This window comes from Gekko japonicus, unplaced genomic scaffold (genome assembly GCF_001447785.1).
Source record: "Gekko japonicus isolate JY-2015 unplaced genomic scaffold, Gekko_japonicus_V1.1 scaffold4444, whole genome shotgun sequence".
NCBI classification, from domain to species: domain Eukaryota; kingdom Metazoa; phylum Chordata; class Lepidosauria; order Squamata; family Gekkonidae; genus Gekko; species Gekko japonicus.
In genome coordinates this window covers 64,550-78,443 of record NW_015172684.1, presented here as the reverse complement: position 1 = coordinate 78,443, position 13,894 = coordinate 64,550, and the positions used below count along the sequence as shown (strand labels likewise).

Sequence of the window (13,894 nt, the reverse complement as noted above, 5' to 3'; positions counted from 1 at the left end):
GGAGTTTGTAAGCCGCTCTGAGACTCCAAGTGAAGGGCAGGGTATAAATCCAATCTCTTCTTCTTCTCTTCTTCTTCTCCACATGGGCAGGCGATGCAGACGAGAAGCTGAGCTGGACCAAAAACCCGGAGTGGAAAAGCCCAGTGTGGTGTAATGGCTAAAGTGCTGGATGAAGATCTGGGAGACCCAGGTTCGAATCCCCAATTGTGCCACAGAAGAAGAGGAGAAGGAGGAGGGGATTGGATTTAGACTCCGCCCTTCACTTGGAGTCTCAGAGCGGCTTACAGCAGACACCCTGTGAGCAGTGTTCCCTCTAAGCTGAGTTAGTGCGAGCCAGCTCACAGTTTTTTAGCCTCCAGCTCACACATTTTTGGAAGGATGGCTCCAGCGCAAACTGGTTTATGCCGGAGCCAAATCATTTGCTCACAACTTTAATGCCGGTAGCTCAGAAAGTAGAATTTTTGTTTACAAGACTCTACAGCTTAGAGGGGAGCATTGCTTACAAACTCCTTTCCCTTCCCCTCCCCACAACAGACACCCTGTGAGGTAGGTGGGGCTGAGAGAGCTCTTTCGAGGACTGCCCTTGAGAGCCCTGCTGGATCAGACCAGTGGTCCATCTAGTCCAACATCGTGTCTCACACAGTGGCCAACCAGTTCCTCTGGAGGGCCAACAACAGGGCAGAGAGGCCAAGGTGATCATAGAGACATAAAAAAAGCACTGCTGGATGAGACCAGTGGTCTATCGAGTCTAGACTAGATGGACCACTGGTCTGATCCAGCAGGGCTCTTCTGATGTTCTTATGGAAGCCTCAGCCTCTCTGCCCTGTTGTTGGCCCTCCAGAGGAACTGGTTGGCCACTATGTGAGACAGGATGCTGGACTAGATGGACCCTCACTGGTCTGATCCAGCAGGGCTCTTCTGATGTTCTTATGAAGGCCTCAGCCTCTCTGCCCTGTTGTTGGCCCTCCAGAGGAACTGGTTGGCCACTATGTGAGACAGGATGCTGGACTAGATGGACCCTCACTGGTCTGATCCAGCAGGGCTCTTCTGATGTTCTTATGAAGGCCTCAGCCTCTCTGCCCTGTTGTTGGCCCTCCAGAGGAACTGGTTGGCCACTATGTGAGACAGGATGCTGGACTAGATGGACCCTCACTGGTCTGATCCAGCAGGGCTCTTCTGATGTTCTTATGAAGGCCTCAGCCTCTCTGCCCTGTTGTTGGCCCTCCAGAGGAACTGGTTGGCCACTATGTGAGACAGGATGCTGGACTAGATGGACCCTCACGGCCAACAACAGGGCAGAGAGGCCGAGGCCTTCCCCTTATAAGAAGAGCCCGGCTGGATCAGACCAGTGGTCCATCTTGTCCAGCATCTTGTCTCACACAGTGGCCAGCCAGTTCCTTACATTGAGCCCGGCAACTGATGGGCAGCCACTGGAGTGAATGTTGAATGGGAGTAATGTGTGTGCTCCGTTTAGCTTCTGATAATAGTCAAGAATTCTGCACCAAATGGAGTTTCCGGATGGATTCTGAAGGGAGACCAATGTACAGTGCATTATAGCAGTCTAGTCTCGTTACCATGGCAAGGATCCAGGTGGCCATGTATGTATGACAGCCAGTTTGGCGTAGTGGTTGAGTGCACAAACTCTAATCTGGGAGACCCAGGTTTGATTCCCCACTCCTCCACATGCAACTGCTGGGTGACTTTGGGTCACTTACGAATTATTTCAGAGCTGTTCTCTCAAGGACAGTCCTTGAAAGAGCTCTCTCAGCCCCGCCTACCTCACAGGGTGTCTGTTGTGGGGAGGGGAAGGGAAAGGAGTTTGTAAGGCGCTCTGAGACTCCTTTGGGTAGTGAAGGACAGGGTATATAATCCAATTTCCTCCTCCTCCCTTGTTTTAAATTTCTAGCTGTCTTGGTGGCCCTTGTGAGGGCAGAAAGGTGGGATACAAATTTTGTAAATAAAAATAACCACGGTCTTTAAGGTGCCACCAGACTCTTTTGTTGTTGTTGTTGTTCAGTCGCACAGTCGCGTCCGACTCTTTGCGACCCCATGGACCAGATCACGCCAGGCCCTCCTGTCTTCCGCCGTCCTCTGAAGTTGGCTCAACTTCATGTTCGTTGCATCTATGACACTGTCTAGCCATCTCATCCTCTGCCTTCCCCGTCTCCTTTGACCTTCAATCTTTCCCAGCATCAGGGTCTTCTCCAGTGAGGACTCCCTTCTCATTGGGTGGCCAAAGTATTTGAGCTTCAGTTTCATTATCTGGCCTTCCAGGGAACAGTCAGGGTTGATTTATTTTATGATTGACTGATTTGATCTTCTTGCAGTCCAAGGGACTCTCAAGAGTCCAGACTCTTACTTCTGATCAAATAGTGCTTTACAATGAGTTTCTGCACCTGATGTTTGCGTAAGGAAATTGATTCCTGTTCACTATCTGAAGCTCTTTTTGACCAAGGATGCATTTTTCAAAATATATTTCCACAAGGCGTGAGAACTGAAACAGATTCAGACCACATGGAGAAAGAACAGATGGACAGGTGGGATTATGATTGTGGAATGGGGAATGTATTGAACTAATGACTCACAGATATGTGGCGGAATGTTGGCCACAGTCTGAATCCCAAATATCATTGAGGGCTAGCGACTCATATAATATAATGCACTGGCCACGTTAACATACTCGCCCGCCGGACTATTGTTAACATGCTCTATGTGGAGTGGCCTTTGAAAAATTCTCAGATATTCCCAGCGCAAACTTGAGTGCAGTTACATCCTTCTAAGCCCACTGAAGTCGATGGGCTTCTGAGCTTTTGCATTAAGTGCCCTCAAGTTGCTTACAACTTCTGGCGACCCTATGAATTAATGACCTCCAAAACATCAATGGTTTAAGGAAGGTTAAGACGCTGAACTGCAGGCTGTGGAAGGTCAGTAGTTCAGCAGTTCGAGACCCGGGTGCCGCATGATGGAGTGAGCTCCCATCTCTAGTTCCAGCTCCTGCCAACCTAGCAGTTGGAAAGCAAGAAATTGCAAGTAGATAAATAGGCACCACTTCGGTGGGAAGGTAGCAGCGTTCCGTGCGCCTTGACGTTTAGTCATGCCGGCCACATGACCACGGAAATGTCTTCGGACAGCGCTGGCTCTTCGGCTTTGAAACGGAGATGAGCACCGCAACCCTAGAGTCGGACTCGACTGGCTTTCGAGCAAGGGAACCTTTACCTTTAACTCTGCTCCAGATTGCACTGTCCAATCAGGCTCAATCCGCGCCGACCCAGCGATCAATCGTAGCGAACCACTTTCACTTCCCTTGCGAAAGTTGGCCTCTTTGCCAACATTCCATTGCTGACAATGAATTCTCAGGGACGAAAGTTTGTAAACATACATTCCCTAACCAGGACTAAGCAGGGCTCAACCTGCTACTGGGGAGAAGAGCAGGGTATAAACACCTAAAGTAACAATTCTTCAGTATATCAAAGTAGACACAGTATGCAAAACATGCATGTCGGGAAGGAGCAGTTCCCTTAAGAGACTGAGTAATGAGCTAGGGACAGCTACTGCAATTAATTTAAAGAAATGTCAACAATGAGTTAATTAAAATATTTCCGTCTCCTCCTTCCCCTACTCAAAGGGCTCAAGGGAGTTTAGCACACCCTGCATAACTCATTAGCATAACTTATTTGCATATGCCACACACCCTGACATCACCGGAAGTGTGTCAGAAGGCAACACCCACCGCTCAGGCTCCACTGGACTGTTTTGGATTGCTAGCTATTGGGGGGGGGACGTGCAGATCTGCCCTCGCAGAGGAAGGAGAGCTTGTACCTGAATAAAACCTGGTCTTAAAGGTGTCACTGGACTGTTTTGGACTGGGGGCCGGGGAGGGTGTCTCTGCAACTTACCCGGCTGCTTCTTGGTCTGACTGAGGGCTGCTGGGAGCAGAGGGGGCAGGGCTTGTTGCATGTGCCCGCCCCCTGGGCTCTTTACTGCCAGAGCTCCGCTCCTGTGCGCTCCTGCAGGAAATGACCCCTGGCTGTTGACCGTTTGCTTTCCCCTCTCTTCATGACTGTCACACAGTTGGCTGACAGGGACAGTAAAGTCAAAGGTTTCCCTTGCTCGAAAGCTAGTCAAATCCAAAAGCTAGTCAAATCCGACTCAAGGGGGCAGGGCTCATCTCGGTGGGAAGGGAACAGCGTTCCGTGCGCCTTGGTGTTTAGTCATGCCGGCCACATGACCACGGAAACGTCTTCGGACAGCGCTGGCTCTTCGGCTTTGAAACGGAGATGAGCACCGCAACCCTAGAGTCAGACTCGGCTGGCTTCCGAGCAAGGGAGACCTTTCCCTTTCCCGTCCTCAAAATAAGGCGTGTGCCTTAAAATACGGAACGCCCCCCCCCTTCCTAAGGGCGCTCGTGCCAAAGAAGAAGAAGAAGAGGAGGAGAAGAGATTGGATTTATACCCCGCCCTTCACTTGGAGTCTCAGAGCGGCTTACAAACTCCTTTCCCTTCCCCTCCCCACAACAGACACCCTGTGAGCAGTGTTCCCTCTAAGCTGAATTAGTGTGAGCTAGCTCACAGTTTTTTAGCCTCCAGCTCACACATTTTTGTCTAAGCTCAGGAAAGAGGCTCCAGAGCAAACTAATTCATGCAGTAGCCAAATCGCTTGCTCACAACTATAAAGCCAGTAGCTCACAAAGTAGAATTTTTGCTCACAAGACTTCACAGCTTAGAGGGAACATTGCCTGTGAGGTGGGTGGGGCTGAGAGAGCTCTGACACAAACTGCTCTTTTTCAAGGACAGCTGTGCCAGAGCTTGTGACTGACCCAAGGTCACATCAGCAGGTGCCAGTGGAGGAGTGGGGAATCAAACCCGGTTCTCCCAGATTAGATTCCGGGCACTTAACCACTACACCAAACTGGCTCTCTCAGAGCGGCTGACAAACTCCTTTCCCTTCCCCTCCCCACAACAGACACCCTGTGAGGTGGGTGGGGCTGAGAGAACTCTGACAGAGACTGCCCTTTTTCAAGGACAGCTGTGCCAGAGCTTGTGACTGACCCAAGGTCACCCAGTAGCTGCATGTGGAGGAGTGGGGAATCAAACCCGGTTCTCCCAGATTTGAGTCCGCACACTTAACCACGACACCAAACTGCCCGCCACCCGACCACCTGCCCGCCAGACCAGCGCGCCCCCCCCCGCGATGACATCACGCCGACGTCCGGGGCCCCGCCCCGCGCACGCGAGGACGGGACAGCCTTTCGTCCCCAGAAGGGCTTAGCCGCGCCTCGCCTCGCCTGTCATTCCCCGCTCCGCTCCAGCCACGGATGGCCAAGCTGGGGGAGAGAGGCGAGCGGAGGCGCCGAAAATAAAGCGCCAATGGCCGCCTGGCTGGCTGGAAGCCGGCGCCCTCCCTCCGCCGCGTTCCCATCCGGGGCCAAAAAAAGCCGGGCCTTTCTGTCCACTTAAAAGGGCGGCGGACACACACACGGTTCCAGCTCCCGCCCTTTTTTGAGGGGGAGGCCTTCAGTCCCCCCCCCCCCGATTATTCTGTCAGATGTCTTTCAAGGATCCTGAAGGAGAAGAAGAATGCTGCCAAGATGCGGCCTCCTCCCCGGTCCTCCAAAAACGCCGCGTTACGGCAGTAACCTCTCCGCTTTTAAACACCCCCTGTTTGGTGTCAACCCCGGGGGAACCCTCCCCGCTTGTGGTTTTCAAGGACCCTGAAGGAGAAGAAGAATGCTGCCAAGATGCGGCCTCCTCCCCGGTCCTCCAAAAACGCCGCGTTACGGCAGTAACCTCTCCGCTTTTAAACACCCCCTGTTTGGTGTCAACCCCGGGGGAACCCTCCCCGCTTGTGGCCGCGCTCCGCCGCCGGCTGGCTTTAAATCCCCCACGGCCCGTTCCACGAGCCGCCTCCCAGCGGGGGGGAGAAAGTCGAGATGGGAAGCACCACTTTGGCTCTCCCGGGCGGGGGGCGGCGGCTGTGATTGGTGGAGAGCCCTCCCTTCCCCCCCCCAGGGAGGGGGGAAATCTGATTATCTGTGGTAACCGCAAGGCAACCTTCCCCCGGCTTGTGGCCGCGCCGAGCAGCCGGCTGGGTTTATATCCCCCACGGCGCGTTCCACGAGCCGGCGCCAAATGGGGGACGCCGAGATGGGAAGCACCACTGCGGCTCTCCCAGGCGGGGGGCGGCGGCGGCTCTGATTGGCGGAGAGCCCCCCTCCCCGAGGAGGGGGGGTAGTCCGGGGCTGAGCTCAGACCGCTTTTGGCTTGCATCAGCCTCGCGCGGGTGGGAGGAGCGGCGCGGCGCGCGAGCCGGGTCGCTGTCGCCGGCCGTGCGTAAAAGGCGCGAGGCGCACGTCGGGCTCCGGCTTTGGCGCGCGCCGCTTCGCCTTCCCTTCGCTCGCTGAGGCAGCCCGCGGCCGGCGGCGTGATGGCGAAGCCCTGCGAGAACGGCTACTTGGAGGGCGGCTTGGAGGAGGCGTCCCCGCGGCGCCCCCGCCTGCGGCTCTGCCGGCCTCGCTCCTGCGGGCGCTTCCTGCGGCGGCACTGCCTGGTGCTGCTGACCGTCTCCGGCGTGCTGCTGGGGCTGGGCCTGGGCGCCGGCGCGCGGCGGCTGCGCCTCTCCCGCGCCCAGGTGGCCTACCTGGCCTTCCCGGGCGAGATGCTGCTGCGCATGCTCAAGATGGTCATCCTCCCGCTGGTCGTCTGCAGCCTGGTCTCCGGCGCCGCCAGCCTCGACACCCGCTCGCTCGGCCGCCTGGGCGGCGTCGCCCTCGCCTACTTCTTGCTCACCACCCTCGGCGCCGCCGCCCTGGCCCTCGCCCTCGGCTTCATCATCCAGCCCGGCCGCGGCGCCGGCGCCCTCAACTCCCACGCCCTCGGCCTCGACGGCGCCCTGCCCGCCAGCAAGGAGACCGTCGACTCCTTCCTCGACCTGGCCAGGTAAGCGCCCAGCCCGACGCCGCCGGGATCGGGGCCGGTGTTCCCTCTAAGCCGAGCGAGTGCGAGCCGGCTCACAGGTTTTTAGCCTGCCGGCTCGCACAGTTGTGTCTGAGCTCAGAAGGGTACCAGGCAGTGTTCCCTCTAAGCTGAGTTAGTGTGAGCTAGCTCACAGTTTTTTAGCCTCCAGCTCACACATTTTTGTTTTCGCTCAGGAAGGAGGGCTCCAGAGCAATGTTCCCTCTAAGCTGTGGAGTCTTGTGAGCAAAAATTCTACTTTGTGAGCTACTGGCATTAAAGTTGTGAGCGAGCAATTTGGCTACTGCATAAATGAGTTTGCTCTGGAGTTATCCTTCCTGAGCTAAGACAAAAATGTGTGAGCCGGAGGCTAAAAAACCGTGAGCTAGCTCACACTAACTCAGCTTAGAGGGAACACTGCTCCAGAGCAAACTAATTTCCGCAGTAGCCAAAATCGCCTGCTCACAACTTTATTGCTAGTAGCTCACAAAGTAGAATCTTTGCTCACAAGACTCCACAGCTTAGAGGGAACACTGCTCCAGAGCAAACTAATTTCCGCAGTAGCCAAAATCGCCTGCTCACAACTTTATTGCTAGTAGCTCACAAAGTAGAATCTTTGCTCACAAGACTCCACAGCTTAGAGGGAACACTGCTCCAGAGCAAACTAATTTCCGCAGTAGCCAAAATCGCCTGCTCACAACTTTATTGCTAGTAGCTCACAAAGTAGAATCTTTGCTCACAAGACTCCACAGCTTAGAGGGAACACTGGTACCAGGTGCCATCAGGAGGTCTGGCCCCGCTGCTGGGTCTCCTGATCGATGCTCCCTCTAAGCTGCGGAGTCCTGTGAGCAAAAATTCCACTTTGGGAGCGGCTGGCATTAAAGTTCTGAGTGAGCAGTTTGGCTGCTGCATGAATTGGCTTGCTCTAGAGCAATGCTCCCTTTAAGCCATGGAGTCCTGTGAGCAAGAATTCCGCTTTGTGAGCGACTGCCATTGACGTTGTGAGCCAGCCGTTTGGCTGCTGCATAAATGAGTTTGCTCTGGAACCATGCTCCCTCTACACTGCGGAGTCTTGTGAGCAAAAATTCTACTCCGTGAGCGACTGACATTCAAGTCGTGAGCAAGCGATTCGGCTACTGCATAAATCAGTTTGCTTTGGAGCCATCTTTCCTGAGCTAAGGGAAAATTGTATGAGCTGAAGGCTAAAGAACTGTGAGCTAGCTCACACTAACTCAGCTTAGAGGGATCACTGCTCTGGAGCCCTCCTTCCTGAGCTAAGACCGAAATGTGTGAGACGGAGGCTAAAAAACTGAGCTAGCTCACACTCACTCAGCTTAGAGGGAACACTGCTCCTGACGGGACCTGGTATTTTTGGCCACTGTGTGACAGAGTGTTGGATTGGATGGGCCATTGGCCTGATCCAACATTGGCTTCTCTTATGTTCTTAAGGACGGCTCCAGAGCACACCAACTGACGCAGCAGCCGAATCACTCGCTCACAGCTTTAATGCCAGCAGCTCACAAAGTAGAATTTTTGCTCATGAGACTCTACAGCTTAGAGAGAGCATTGGTCGGGGCCCGGGAAGAAGGAACCATTGGCCAGGCCGCCCCAAAGCAACAGCTGGACGTCTGTCCATCTGTTTGATGGAAACAGCTGGAGGCCTGGCTATCTTCCGCTCCGTGCATCTGATGAAGAGCACTGTGTTTCTTGAAAGCTTACCCTACAAGAAAGTTTGCTAGTCCCAAGGGTGCTACTGGGCTTTTTGCTGTCTATCCAAAATCGCCTTTGAGACCAGCAAGAGTTTTCAGGGTGTGTGTGTGTGGGCTTTTCAGAGTCAAAACTCCCTTCGTCAGAGACAAGCGGGAATGGAGGTCTGTGGGTCCTTTTATAATAATAATAATAATAACAATTAGCAATAGCTGCTTTATACTGTCAGACTCTTGGTCCATCAAGGTCAATATTGTCTACTCAAGATTGGTAGCAGCTCTCTAGGGTCTCAGGCTGAGGTCTTTCACATCACCACCTGCCTGGTTTTTTTTATCCGACGTTGCCAGCGATTGAACCTGGGACCTCTTACATGGCAAGTAGATGCTCTGCCACTGAGCCACAGCCCCCTCTACAGCACTCCAGGGTCTTAGGCAGAGATCTTTCACATCATCTACCGACTGGTCCTGTTAACTGGCGATGCCGGGGATTGAACCTGGAACTCTCTGCAATACCAAGCAGATGCTCTACCACTGAGCCACTTAGATCTTTCATATCACCTCCTGCCTGGTCCTTTTAACTGGTGATGCCGGGGATTGAACCTGGAACCCTCTGCAATACCAAGCAGATGCTCTACCACTGAGCCACTTAGGTCTTTCATACCACCTCCTGCCTGGTCCTTTTAACTAGGGACTGAACCTGGGACCTTCTGCATGCCGAGCAGATGCTCTAATGTTGAGCTACGGCCCCACCCAAAAAGCATAATACTTGAAGCTGCCTTACACAGAACCAGACCGTTAATCTCCTGGCGTCAGTCTTGTCTACTCAGACTGGCAGCCGCTCTCCAGGGTCTCAGGCAGAGGTCTTTCCCATCACCTATTGCATTGTGCTTTTTAACTGGAGATGCCGGGGACTGAACCTGGGACCTTCTGCATGCCGAGCAGAGTCTCTTCAAGGGAGCCACAGCCCCTCCCTGCAGGAAGGACTCAGGAAGCAAAAGTGCCATGCATGTTATAAACAGCTTGGATAGAGCAGAGGGGGGCAGAAGATTAGTCTCTGTAGTGAGATAGACTACATCGGAGTCCAGTAGTACACTGGAGACCAGCAAGGTTTTTGGGAGAGGTATGAGTTTTCGAGAGTCCAAACTCCCTTCGTCAGATACAAGCAGGGATGGAGACCTCTGAGTCCTTACATCCCAGTCAGAAGGTGGGAAGGGTGTTGCAGAGAAGGAACTCAGGATGCAGAGGTACCATGCATGTTGTAATCCGAATAAAGCAGAGGAGAAATTATAGTGTGTGTTGTACCTCTGCGTCCTGAGTTCCTACTTTGCAAAGCTTTGACTTTCAAAAGCTCACGCATGGAAGATCTTGTTGGTTTCTTGGCCGCAGGGCTCAATTTATAGCTCTTGGAGGGCGGACCAACACAGCTACCCTCTGAGACTAGCACCAAGTAAAAAAACCTAAAACCCAAAACATGATGCAGTCCAGTGCCATTTATTGGCACCGCACAGCGTGCAAGCTTTCCGCTTCCTCCAGAACTCTTTTTCAGGCTCGGAGGCTGTTTGTTGTGTCACAAAATCATCATCATCATTGTGTGCCGATAATAACAATTGTGTGTCATCAAGTCACAGCCGACTCCTGGCGACTCAGGACCAGATCGCAGTTCCCCCGGTGGAGGGCGGACCAACACAGCTACCCTCTGAGACTAGCACCAAGTGAAAAAACCTAAAACCCAAAACGTGATGCAGTCCAGTGCCATTTATTGGGTCAGACCGGTTGGCACCGCACAGCATGCGAGCCTTCCGCTTCCTCCAGAACTCTTTTTCAGGCTTGGAGGCTGTTTGTGTGTCACAAAATCATCATCATCATTGTGTGCCGATAATAATACCGTAATTGTTCCCCTGCCTCTGCATAGCAACCCTTGGTGGTCTCCCACCCAAGCACTAACTGAGGCTGACCCCGCTTAGCTTCTGAGGACTGATGAGACTGGACTAGCCTGGGCCATCCAGGTCAAGGCAAGAGACCAACCGAGGTGGTTTGCCCATCCCCTGCCTCTGCATAGCAACCCTTGGTGGTCTCCCACCCAAGCACTAACTGAGGCTGACCCCGCTTAGCTTCTGAGGACTGATGAGACTGGACTAGCCTGGGCCATCCAGGTCAAGGCAAGAGACCAACCGAGGTGGTTTGCCCATCCCCTGCCTCTGCATAGCAACCCTTGGTGGTCTCCCACCCAAGCACTAACTGAGGCTGACCCCGCTTAGCTTCTGAGGACTGATGAGACTGGACTAGCCTGGGCCATCCAGGTCAAGGCAAGAGACCAACCGAGGTGGTTTGCCCATCCCCTGCCTCTGCATAGCAACCCTTGGTGGTCTCCCACCCAAGCACTAACTGAGGCTGACCCCGCTTAGCTTCTGAGGACTGATGAGACTGGACTAGCCTGGGCCATCCAGGTCAAGGCAAGAGACCAACCGAGGTGGTTTGCCCATCCCCTGCCTCTGCATAGCAACCCTTGGTGGTCTCCCACCCAAGCACTAACTGAGGCTGACCCCGCTTAGCTTCTGAGGACTGATGAGACTGGACTAGCCTGGGCCATCCAGGTCAAGGCAAGAGACCAACCGAGGTGGTTTCCCATGGGCTGCCTCTACGTAGCAACCCTGGACTTCCTTGGTGGTCTCCCATCCAAGTTCTGACCACCACCAGCCTTGCTTAGCTGACAAGATTGGCCTGTTCAGACTGTTGGTCGGCCCTAGTAAAAGGTGTCATGTGAATTTTGTCCTGGTGAGGTAAGCCAGGGCTGTTTGCATTGCTGTCTAGGGATGTGGGGAAGAGCACCAAAAGGGAAGCCAAAAGACACAGGACTCAAATATCTTCTAGGGGACGAGTGCAAACGGCCAAGTCCACAGCAACAAGTATCACAGAGTGCAAGCCTATGTGTGTGCCTGCTCTGAAGTAAACTCCATTATGTTCCGTTGGGTACGTGTGCAGTTGTAGTCTGATGCTGGCCAAAAGTCTAGTGATTCCTTTAAAAAAAAAATGCATCTGTTGTGGCGCTTCTTTCTGTGGGCGGGTGAAAAGCTTACTCACTTTCCTTGGATCCGCTGATAAGTTTGTTTGCTTCAGACTTGAAAGGTTGCATGATGTTCCATGTTGTTTTGGTTGGTTAGTCAAAGGAATTGCACGGATTTTCCTTATTCGGGTGGGGTCACCATGTTGGTCTGAAGCAATAGAATGTGGGGAAGAGCACCAAAAGGGAAGCCAAAAGACACAGGACTCAAATATCTTCTAGGGGACGAGTGCAAACGGCCAAGTCCACAGCAACAAGTATCACAGAGTGCAAGCCTATGTGTGTGCCTGCTCTGAAGTAAACTCCATTATGTTCCGTTGGGTACGTGTGCAGTTGTAGTCTGATGCTGGCCAAAAGTCTAGTGATTCCTTTAAAAAAAAAATGCATCTGTTGTGGCGCTTCTTTCTGTGGGCGGGTAAAAAGCTTACTCACTTTCCTTGGATCTGCCCAATAAGTTTGTTTCCTTCAGACTTGAAAGGTTGCATGCTGTTCCGTGTTGTTTTGGTTGGTTAGTCAAAGGAATTGCACGGATTTTTCTCATTTGGGTGGGGTCACCATGCTAGTCTGAAGCAATAGCTTGAGTCCCGCGGCACCTTGAAGACCAACCATGTTTAATTCTGTGTATAGCCTTTTGTTCTTCAGATACACTGAAACAGACTTCGCCAGCCCTTACATATACGTAGAGAGATTATATAGGCTTAACAGAGATATCGGGTTCTTATCCCACCACACGTGCTAAGTCACTCAGTTCTCGCATTCTGTTTAACTCCTTTGTTATCTGTATGCTAATTTGCTGCTATTCGCAGGTCTTACCACCTGCTTTAATCCAATCTGAGCTATATTTGTCACTCAGTCAGGAATGCATCTTGACTCCAACTAGCTCTTCCTGGCAATTTAACTCCCCTCCCCAATATGTAATGGTTGGTGAAGTCTGTTTCAGTGTATCTAAAGAAGCGTGCATGCACGCGAGAGCTTATACCCAGAATTAAACTTTGTTGGTCTTAAAGGTGCCCCTGGACTCAGACTTCGTTCCGTAGATTTTTTGTTTTCAGCTTTCCCCCCCCCCCAGAATCACTCATCTGTCTTTTAATCTCTGTTCTTTTCAGGTTTTCCTTCTGCCCCAACTTTTTTCTCTGTAGTTTTCAGAAGGGCAAATGATTTTTTAAGTTTCTGCCCCAAATGCTCCAGCAAGGGTTGCATCATGCACCCGAAACAAACATTATCGGATGAATGGCCTACTTTGGCTATTCAACATGGTGTAATGGTGAAGAATGTCAGGTTAGGATTGGGAGTTAGATCTGCGCTCCTCAGTGCAGTGAGAGATCATGGGCCAGTCACGACTACCTTGCAGGGCTGTTGTGACAATAAAATAGGGACAGAAAGGACCACGTTTGCCGCCCTGTGGTTTTTGGAGGGAAGGGCAGGATTGAAATATACTAGTTAGACTTAGGAAACACTACATTTGAACTTGGTGTGCCGCTGGGAACTTGGTGTTCACGCTGGGGAGAAATAGTAGGTTCGCAAACATCAGTGCTTTGACATTAACCCTGACAGAGTTCTTGAAAGAAAAACATTCTGACTTGCTGTATATGAGATTCTTGCAGCTGATAAGCCGTCACTGGGAAAGCTTTATTGCCGATGATGAATGAACTAATTGAATAAAGATTTGGGAACTAGATGCTAGGTAGGGTTCTTCTTGTGTTTGTCTTCAGTGTTTGTTCACTGCTAACTAGTGCAACTGCTAACAGTGCTAACTACCGCGATCTCCAAAGAAATGAGGTCTGACTCATAAAAGCTTTTACTGGCATAAACTTGGTAACGACAGTGCGGCTTGATTTCCGTTTTACTTTGCTACGGCCTATTAACACGGCTGTCCTTTTGAAATGATTGCTCCGTGCATGATTGACACCATTGGAGAGGTCTCAAATGACCGAGACCCTTCAGCAGTTTTTGATTTTAAACTTGAGACGGTGCGAGAGTGATTTAATAGAGCGTTTCTCTTTTCCCACTTGGTGTGTGTGTGTTAGGTGTCGTCAAGTTGCATCTCTGACTTATGGCGACCCTATGTATTAATGACCTCCAGAATGTCCTGTTAACAGTCTTGCTCAGGTCTTGCAAACGGAGGCCCAGGGCTTCCTTAATGGAGCCAAAATCCATCTCTTGTTGGGCCTTTTCTT

At 52.2% G+C, this 13,894-nt stretch overlaps 1 protein-coding gene across 1 annotated transcript in view; it reads left to right on the top strand.

The window, feature by feature from the left end:
- The first annotated feature begins 6,423 nt into the window (after positions 1–6,423).
- Positions 6,424–13,894, top strand: part of SLC1A4 (solute carrier family 1 (glutamate/neutral amino acid transporter), member 4) — a 57,372-nt gene continuing 49,901 nt past the window's right edge. Inside the window, exon 1 of the mRNA XM_015421776.1 lies at positions 6,424–6,935. Coding sequence (XP_015277262.1) covers positions 6,424–6,935 — 512 coding nt within the window. The remainder of the gene's footprint in view (positions 6,936–13,894) is intronic.